Below are 9,874 nucleotides of genomic sequence, written 5' to 3' on the forward strand. Positions count from 1 at the left end.
ATAAGACAATGTAAAACAATTCAAACGAGAAAACTAGCGGCCTCATTTATGTAAAAAAAAGATATTTTAAAATGATTCTTTATTCTATCATTGCACGTGCTCTTTATTTTTATTTTATGAATTAGACCAACTCTTTAATTTTTCTACCGTTTTAGAACTAAAAAAAATACCACAAAAAAAAAGAACACCCAGTGGCGGATCCAGGGTGAGGGTTCCGGTGGTAGGAACCCATCCTTTTTTGGGGGTATACGATTAACACTCCTCTTAACACTAGTTTCAATGAATTACATTTGACAACGAAAGTTTCAAGTGCTGGGTGTTAATTTCATGATAAAAACCATGTATATATATATATACATTGTCGGAAAATACAAAATTTATTCGTACTAGCTTCGCTGTTTGTCCTGTTTCTAAAGCTCATACAAATACATTTTATATTTTTTGGAATTTTGATGTTTGAATTTTTTTTTAAATTTTTGATTGATAAGTGTACACGGACCTGATAATTTTCCAAAATGAAAATTTTATGTCTGAATCAGTATTAAAATGATCACAAATTACCCGTTTTCTTAAGCAAGTATTTTTCGTATAATGCCAGAGAATACAGAAACTACATGTACATGGACGTCATAGAGGGGTTAATAAAAACTGACAAAACCCAAAGAATAAAGTGACAATATATATAAAAAGAATAAGAACTAAGAAAGGTAATATTCATATTAACAGTCAAAACAACACAATAACATGCATATTTAAACCAACTTAAGGATTTGTATAGTAACTATACAAATCTTTGATTAAACGAAAGTTTGAATTATTGGTCAGATATTGGCCTAAATATTAATCTTATTTATCAAATATTTAGTAGTAAATACAGCAGTTTTTAATATTTGATCAATAGCTTGCTGTTTAATCTGTATCGCTCGCCTTTGATGCGCACCCTTTACCATACCCGAACTCAAATTTCTCATTTATGACATTAGTGATTCCGGCTGCATTTACATGAAGTCAATGTTTTAATTTATTCAAGCTTCTCAAGAAATCTTTATTCCTTTATGGGCATTTAATTTTTATATATGTTTAATGATATTTCATAAAAGTCGATTGTTTCGATACTATCTGTATATTAACATGCAATTTAATATTTTGAAGATAGGTATGACATTATTATCATAATTATAGATCATGTAAACTATAAACAGGCAAACAGGTAAACGACGCAGGCGTATTTGCTTTTTACTTCCTCAAAATTCCAGTGTCAACTTGGTAAGTTTTTCCAAAGTTTGAAATTTAATTCCTCAATCTTTCAATGATAATTTGGTAAATTTTATCAATTTAACCCTCAGAATTAGTATTTATTACCCTGGATTCGAACTATATTGGGTTTTTAAAAGGACACATATTGTTTTACTTTCGTTTTAGAGTAAGATTGATATTTGAATTCCTATTAATGCATATTAAATCAATCTGTTTTACGTCAACATTTAGTTTTTCTTTTTCATATAATTTTTGGTTTTACACTGCAGTTTGAACCATCATGACAGTTAAATTGGTACCTAAAAACGAAAATTCTGTTTCTAATATCATCATCTTCATGTCACGTGTTTGTGTGCCTTGCTATCTATATATATTATATATAGGTTGTATACCTTTCAGTTATCATATTGACTGGGCATATTGAAAATTAAACATAATTTCTCTTTCAGTCACTTTTACAGAGAACACAAGAAAGAAGAATAAAATGGACGACTCCGACCATCTTCTCGTAGCTGCAATAGATTTTGGTACAACATATTCTGGCTATGCCTTTTCAACGAAAAGTGATTTCAAGAAAGACCCGCTAAAAATCCACGCTAATCAAGCATGGAATGCCGGAGGGAGACAACTGCTTTCATTAAAGACCCCAACAGTTCTTTTACTTGACAAGAACAAGCAATTTGTTTCATTTGGTTATGAAGCTGAAAACAAGTATTCCGACCTTGTAATGGACAAAGAACATGAGGAATTCTACTACTTTCATCGATTTAAAATGAAACTACATAAAAATACGGTAGAGTAATTTTAATTGATAACTAGAGGCTCCAAAGAGCCTGTGTCGCTCACCTTGGTCTATGTGGATATTAAACAAAGGAAGCAGATGGATTAATGACAAAACTGTGTTTTGGTGATGGTGATGTGTTTGTACATCTAACTTTACTGAACATTTTTCCTGCTTATAATTATCTCTATCTATAATAAACTTGGCCAAGTAGTTTCAGTGGAAAATGTTAGTAAAAATTTACAAATTCTACGATAATTGTTAAAAATTGAGTATAAAGGACAATAACTCCTTAGGGGGTCAATTGACCATTTTGGTCACGTTGACTTATTTCAAGGTCTTACTTTGCTGTAAATTATTGCTGTTTACAGTTTATCTCTATCTATAATAATATTCAAGATAATAACCAAAAACAGCAAAATTTCCTTAAAAATACCAATTCAGGGGCAGCAACCGGGGGGGGGGGGGGGGGGGGGGGGGGGTTACCCAGCAAAAGGTTGTCCGATTCATCTGAAAACATCAGGGCAGATAGATCCTGACCTGATAAACAATTCTACCCATGTCAGATTTGCTTTAAATGCTTTGGTTTTTGAATTATAAGCCAAAAACTGCATTTTTACCCCTATGCTTTATTTTTAGCCGTGGCGGCCATCTTGGTTGGTTGGCGGGGTCACTGGACACATTTTTAAACTAGATACCCCAATGATGATTGTGGCCAAGTTTGGTTTAATTTGACCCAGTAGTTTCAGAGGAGAATATTTTTGTAAAAGATTACTAAGATTTACGTAAAATGGTAAAACATGGACTATAAAGTTACTCATAAAGGGGTCAACTGATCATTTCGGTCATGTTGACTTATTTGTAGATCTTACTTTGCTGAACATTATTGCTGTTTACAGTTTATCTCTATCTATAATAATATCCAAGATAATAACCAAAAACAGTAAAATTTCCTTAAAATTACCAATTTAGGGACAGCAACCCAACAACAGGTTGTCCAATTCATCTGAAAATTTCTGATAAACATTTTTACCCCTTGTCAGATTTTCTCTACATGCTTTGGTTTTTGAGTTATAAGCCAAAAACTGCATTTTACCCCTATGTTCTATGTTTAGCCACGGCGGCCATCTTGGGTGGTAAGCGGGGTCACCGGACACATTTTTTAAACTAGATACCCCAATGATGATTGTGGCCAAGTTTGAATTAATTTGGCCCAGTAGTTTCAGAGGAGAAGATTTTTGTAAAAGCTAACGACGGACGACGACGACGGACGACGGACGACAAGTGATGAGAATTTAAAATCTATGCAAATCACGCCCGTTTGGAGACAAATTATTCTATGGATATACTCTGTTTGAGGTACAGGTCCTTGATTATTGTATCATGATTAAGATGTAAACGTGAATTTATGAACTAGAGAATTTGCAAAAGCCCTGAACATTTTGTAAAATCAGTACTACTTTGGGTAATCTTTACATACCTTTTTGATAGAATATTTTAAATTACTGCAAATATAGCAAATTTTGAATCCATAGTTGACTGTTTGAACCATATACTCGAATGTATTTGAATTATTTAATATAATTATCTAAACTATCTTAGTATAAAACAAGCATTATTCTAAATTTGGTTTACAAACATTGGCTACTATGAATATAGTGAGTGTTGCTGCCGTTATGCATGTCGCTTTGAGTTATAGAGTTTTAGGGATTTCACAAAATCGTTAATTTTCCAAATTAACTGACCTCTCATAAAAATACAAACTATTATTGTAGAATTTGTCAAAAACTACAGTGATTGAGGACATAACTGGAAAGTCAGTTTTAGCAATGGATGTGTTTTCTTTGTCCATACAAGCTCTCAAGGATCATTTAATGGAACTATTAGGAAAAAGAGGAACCACAATGACGGTCAAAGATATTAGATGGGTACTTACTGTTCCCGCAATATGGACTGATGCAGCAAAACAATTTATGAGAAAAAGTGCTGAAAAGGTAAATATGAATGATTCTTAGTCTGAACTTATTCGGTCTCATATGACTACAAGGTGTAACAGGAATACAAATTGCTGCTATTTCAAGATCACCTCTCGTTTTTTTTTTTTTACAAGACCTTACAATTGGTTGATTGATTGTTGTTTGCTTTAAATTTATTGACAAGCATTTCATTCATCTTCAGAACGTGAACAATTTATCAATAAATACAAAAGGTAGGAATCGACTGCGACTGACGAGAAAATTTGAACTGGCACTGTAAATAAGTTTTTTGGATAGGGACAGTAATTTAGCTTTTCACCAGACCATAAACTTACCCTCATAGAGTTGTTTCATATATATTTAGAAAAATTTGGATAATAAAGCTAAGGACAGTTTCCCCAAAAGGGCATTAATGAAAAAAACATTGAAGAGTCACTCATTTTCTCTGCCATCACATTTGTCCAGTAACTCTGGCTTCCGTACTGGACTCTTAGTCTCTTACACATTTCCGGAATTCTTAAATTATACTAGTTTTAATTACAGAGTTGGCGGGCATGTATAAGTACGCAGCCACGTTCAATTATTTAAGATTATGAATAAAAAATATTACTATTATCAAATTACTATATACATTTTGTACTTGGGATGTTTTAATATGCAGTCTCTGTTGCAATTACTCTACCGTTATCATATTTTAAATATTATACCAGCTTAGATCGGTCATGAGTGTTTACTGGGACTGTATTTCCACGCAGTTGTTGCAACATCTTAACTGTAATAACTTTTGTAATTTTTTAGTTGTACCAGTTTTAATCGCATATAACTATTTTTATTGAAGCGTATCTTTGCGGTCTTTGTGTCGTGTTTTGAAATTTAAAAATTGTACCAGCGTATCATTCTGTTGTTCTCTTTAAATAACTGTTTATTGTATAAATTTCAAGATTGTGATAGTATAATCAAAATATATTAAACGAAAGTGTCTGGAAATATGTTCAAGAGATGAACACCTACACGGAAAGTATTGGGTCCGATAAATTTAACTGTCAATATGGTAATGCCATAAGGGAAATTTTAATTATTGATGTTACTACTAAAAGTATCAGCACTGCTATATTAAGACAGGTAGCCAGTTATACTTACAGGACATAAGCGATTTTAATTCATCTCGTCTTAAACTGCTCACAAGAACAGACTATTTGCCATTAAAGCAGTTTCTTTTTAGAATGCATATGTCCGAAGACAACCTATGTCCCATTTGGGATTCAGGGGAGTCAGAAGATTTAGACCATTTTCTGCTCGGGTGTACATCTCTTGAACAAACCAGGTCTAAATTTTTCACCTTATTTGCCTCTTTTAATAATAGAAATGCAAGTTTTCTGGAACTGTCGCCACGTGCACAAGTATTATTTTTACTTGGCGATATTGGTTATGCTTTTAACAATGAATTGGTTCATTTTAAGATGTTTATGGAAGAATGTATCTCTTAGAATTATTTAGATTACGTCAAACTATGGTTGAACCAAAATAACCTTTGAGTTAACTTACTCGTATGTACTATTATATATTGATTGATCTTAGTTTTTATGCTTCATACATGCTGCATGGTAATATTTGTCTATGAGTGTTATATTTTAACATTCTATAAATTGTCTTTTTTTTATTATGATCGCGTATTTTAGAAATCTCTATTTTGGTCTTATTAATGTGCCATGTATGTTATTGTTCCAAAGACATTCTATAATGAAACCATTAACTATACTGTATATAATTGTAAATAATATAGTATAGACGCACCATCTCTTCTACCCTGATGACTGGTGCCCCCGATGTAAAGGGGTAGTTTTCTAAATAAAATATATATATTGACATGATTCATTTTAAATCGTGATCATACTGATGAAGATATCTGTTATCCGAAATATTAAAACATATTGTTCGTGTTATTGCTATTTTTGATGATGTTGCGTGCTCTTTTAGACTTGTTTTATATATGTTTTCCAGTATTTGGACCGGTACGCGTACGATCCGGACCGTATGCGTACTATCTCAAAATACTCATACATTCGGACCGTACGCATACGGTCTGACTAATATTAAAAGTTTGTCAAGTTTACTAGATTCAAATGTATATAACAGTTCAACATTACTTAACTCTCAAATTAATATAAGAAAGTTCGCTAAAATTGAAGATACCGGAAGTAAACATAATGTGTGAGGACAATTGTTTAAGAATATTTAGCATTTTACAAAACACTGCAAATGCAAAGGAACATGCACGAAATGCAAACATGTAAATGTATAAAAAAAAATATATAACGTAACTTGTGGTAGGAGGTGGGCGAAAGTACCAAATATGATTCAGATAAACAATTAAACAACTATTTAATTTCAATTGTTCGTTTGTTCATTTTGTCCATCTAATTGTAATAATAACTATTTGTAAAACTAAAAAAACAAGATTGTGATGTTTGTTTAAATTTAACCCATATGGTCCAATAACATGTACGGTCAGCTCGTACTGGACCATACGCGTAAACTCATACGGTCCGACCGTACGCGTATGGTTTGACCGTACGAGTATACGCATAGGTGACACTTGCTACAACAAGTAATGTTATATTTTTTACATTTAAAAATGAACATGTTTGCAGTTTATGCATGTTCCTTTGCATTCGCATTTTTTTGTAAAGTTGCTGAAAATTCTAAAACAACTGTCCCCTCATATTATGTTCTTCAATTTCAGTGATCATAGTTCAATTAATTTATAACTGATCGACATGCTAAATACAAGAGATTAATAGAGCTGATAATAGCGTGATTTTTTTATATAGTTAGAATATAAAGTTTTTATTTCAATTACAATTGAACTTTTTTATGTTAATTTGAAAGCTAAAGTCATAAGAGACCTCAAATTAAAAAAAATAGTGCATATGTTTTTTATAACTCAATGGTTAGTTTTCATTATAAAACTTTTGTACATATACTTTTTCTGAAGAAAGTTCTTTAATGTGCTCATATTAAGCTGAATTTACTTTATTTAAATTGCTTCCTTCCAGATAGCAATTTCCCGACATATTTCCGTATGCAAAATGACCTCAGTGTGCCTCATCTCATAAAAATCCGGTGATCGCATTTCGCATGGATATCCTTAAAATTACTATATTATTTATAATCTGATTGTACATGTTAAACACGTGCTCAATATCCATGCTTTTTTTTGTTTGTTGACAAACAGGTGACAATCGTTAAAATTCGGCTTCAGAACACGAACTTTGATTACCTTCCATATTTTCACAGCAACATTAAACGATTGAGAAAAAAAATGACGAAAATACGCAATTTAAGCGAAAAAAATGATAATACCGTGCACAGAAGTCTAAGTTTATTATGTTTGTTGGTTCAAGAATTGGAATAACATTATTTTTCACCGGTCACTCGTTTATTATGACTTTAAGTTATGTTGATCTGTAATATGCCTTTTTATCATATACTTAGACTAAATAGCATATGATTTTCAAAAAAAAAATTATAAAATAAATGCATTTTTTAAAAGTTTCCGGAAGAAAACTGACCGTTCAGTATGAGTATTTTGAAAAAAGTACGCATACGGTCCAGTCCAAAAACTCATACGGTCTTGAACATATGCATATTACAAACGAGTCTAAACTGAAAACAACGTTTAAACCTATGATTGCGTTGGATAAAAACCGATATTTTTATACGTGTGCATAAAACAAAATATATTATGTTTTGACGTCTTAAATTTATCTATTGCCAAGGCTGGAATACCAGGTGATAACTTACTGATTGCACTTGAACCTGAAGCTGCTTCTATATACTGTCAATATCTTCCAACTGAAAAACTAAATGGTGCCGAAGAAGGATTCACAATGGCTGAAGTTGGAAAGAAATATATGATAGTTGACTTAGGAGGTGAATATTAATTATGTACTAAATCACTTGCCAAACAATTATCAATACCTGAAACTGAACGCTTTTCTTTTACGTTTTTAAGAAGTTTATATATGTTTGGAAAATATGAAATCTATAAACAGAGTTTAAAAAGACGATACTCACATGGGTTCTTGTTTCCAAATACCAAACTGTCTGACAGGTATTAGGACCTTGCAAGGTACGCACATACTAAATATAATCATCATGTAACTCAAAATAAGAGAGAAATTAAGAATACCAAAAATTTTAACTTTTTTTCAAGTAGTCACCAAATCATACAAATGAGGCCAAGGACAATGGACATTGTGCAGACGGAAACTTCATACCATAACGCATCTATATACAAAGTGTGAAAGATCTAGGTCTTCTACCTTTTAAAATATTAATCTTTTAAGAGGTTAGCTAACGTCGGATCACTATCCTTATGTGGAGCATTCTTCGACAAAAGTCGAAAGTACGAAAGTTCAGTAAACATTAGAGGACGACCATTTAATATTCTTCGGATTTTTGCATATCCTACTAACCCTTCGGAAATGCTAGTCACGTAAAATATATATAAAAACATGAATCCTCATTCTTTCAGGGGGTACCGCAGATATAACTGTTCACGAAAAACAAACAGATGGGAAATTAAAAGAGTTATGCAAAGCCACCGGTGATGCATGTGGTGGAACGTCCATCGATAACGAGTTTTTTCAGTTGCTGGTGAAAATTGTTGGAGCACCTCTAATGAATAGTTTGTCAAAGAACGATCCTTCAGCTTATTTAGATCTTTTCAGAGAGTTCGAAACTGTGAAAAGAACAATCATCCCAAACAAAACAGACAGGATGAACTTTACCGTTCCCTTTGTTGCATTTGATACTCTCTGTAAGAAAAGTTTTGGAGAAGATTTCCCAAGTACGGTTTCGTCCTGTTCACTAAGTGGTAAAATTTCACTTCGTGGTGACAAAATGCGGGCCGATATAGATGTCATGAAGGCTTTATTTTTAAAACCAATGGTTGACATTATAAGCCAAATAAGCATAGTAATCAAGCAATGTGAAAATGTCTCTATGTTGCTCCTCGTAGGAGGGTTTTCAGAATCAGAAATGCTTCAGCATGCTATACGAAAGGAATTCCCCGATAAACGAATTATTGTACCCGAAGATGCCGGGTTGTCTGTGTTAAAAGGAGCCGTTCTTTTTGGTCAAAATCCAGATTATATATCATCACGCGTATTGCGTTATACATATGGCTATAAGGTAAAATCAGAATTTAACCACAAGATACACGATAAAGCAAAATTAGTTATGATAGATGGACAAGAGTTGTGTGGATACATATTTAAAACTGTCAAAAAGATAAACGAGGACACTTCATCGGGAACAAAAGTTACGAAACCAATTAGCACTACAACAAAATTTCAAAGAAAACTACAAATACCTGTCTTTGCGTCTACCAAAGAAGATCCAATGTATACTGATGAATCTGGATGTACTTGCATTGGAACTGTCGAAATAGAAATATCTCATCCATCCGAAGAGGATATTTATTTTGATGTTGAATTTAATTTCGGGAATACTGAATTCACAGTAACGGTGACAGAAAGAGATACTGGACACTCCGAAACCTCAAAGTTTGACTTTGTGTGAAGTGGGAACATGTATACTTTAACGATCGTTTTTTATAAAGATTTTTTTCTCATTTTGATTGTTTCGATTTTTATGTGTGTTATCGGAATTCCAATGGGGACTAACTATGCACCACTTATTGCGGACCTGTTTTTGTATTGCTATGAGTTGCAATTTATGACAAAAATCAGCAAAGACCCATCAAAACAACATCTAATAAACAAATTTAATAATACTTTCAGATATTTGGATGACATTTTGGCTTTCAATAATGACGACTTCAGTATGTATACTA

At 32.5% G+C, this 9,874-nt stretch overlaps 1 protein-coding gene across 1 annotated transcript; it reads left to right on the top strand.

Annotated features, from left to right (window-relative positions):
• The first annotated feature begins 1,160 nt into the window (after positions 1 to 1,160).
• LOC134692895 (heat shock 70 kDa protein 12B-like) lies at positions 1,161 to 9,652 on the top strand. The gene is made up of 5 exons (XM_063553521.1): positions 1,161 to 1,266; positions 1,707 to 2,050; positions 3,814 to 4,032; positions 7,794 to 7,947; positions 8,552 to 9,652. The coding sequence occupies exons 2-5, from the start codon at positions 1,742 to 1,744 to the stop codon at positions 9,598 to 9,600; spliced, it is 1,731 nt and encodes a 576-aa protein (XP_063409591.1). The 5' UTR covers positions 1,161 to 1,266; positions 1,707 to 1,741; the 3' UTR covers positions 9,601 to 9,652.
• The last annotated feature ends 222 nt before the right edge of the window (positions 9,653 to 9,874 follow it).

This window comes from Mytilus trossulus, chromosome 12 (genome assembly GCF_036588685.1).
Source record: "Mytilus trossulus isolate FHL-02 chromosome 12, PNRI_Mtr1.1.1.hap1, whole genome shotgun sequence".
NCBI classification, from domain to species: Eukaryota; Metazoa; Mollusca; class Bivalvia; order Mytilida; family Mytilidae; genus Mytilus; species Mytilus trossulus.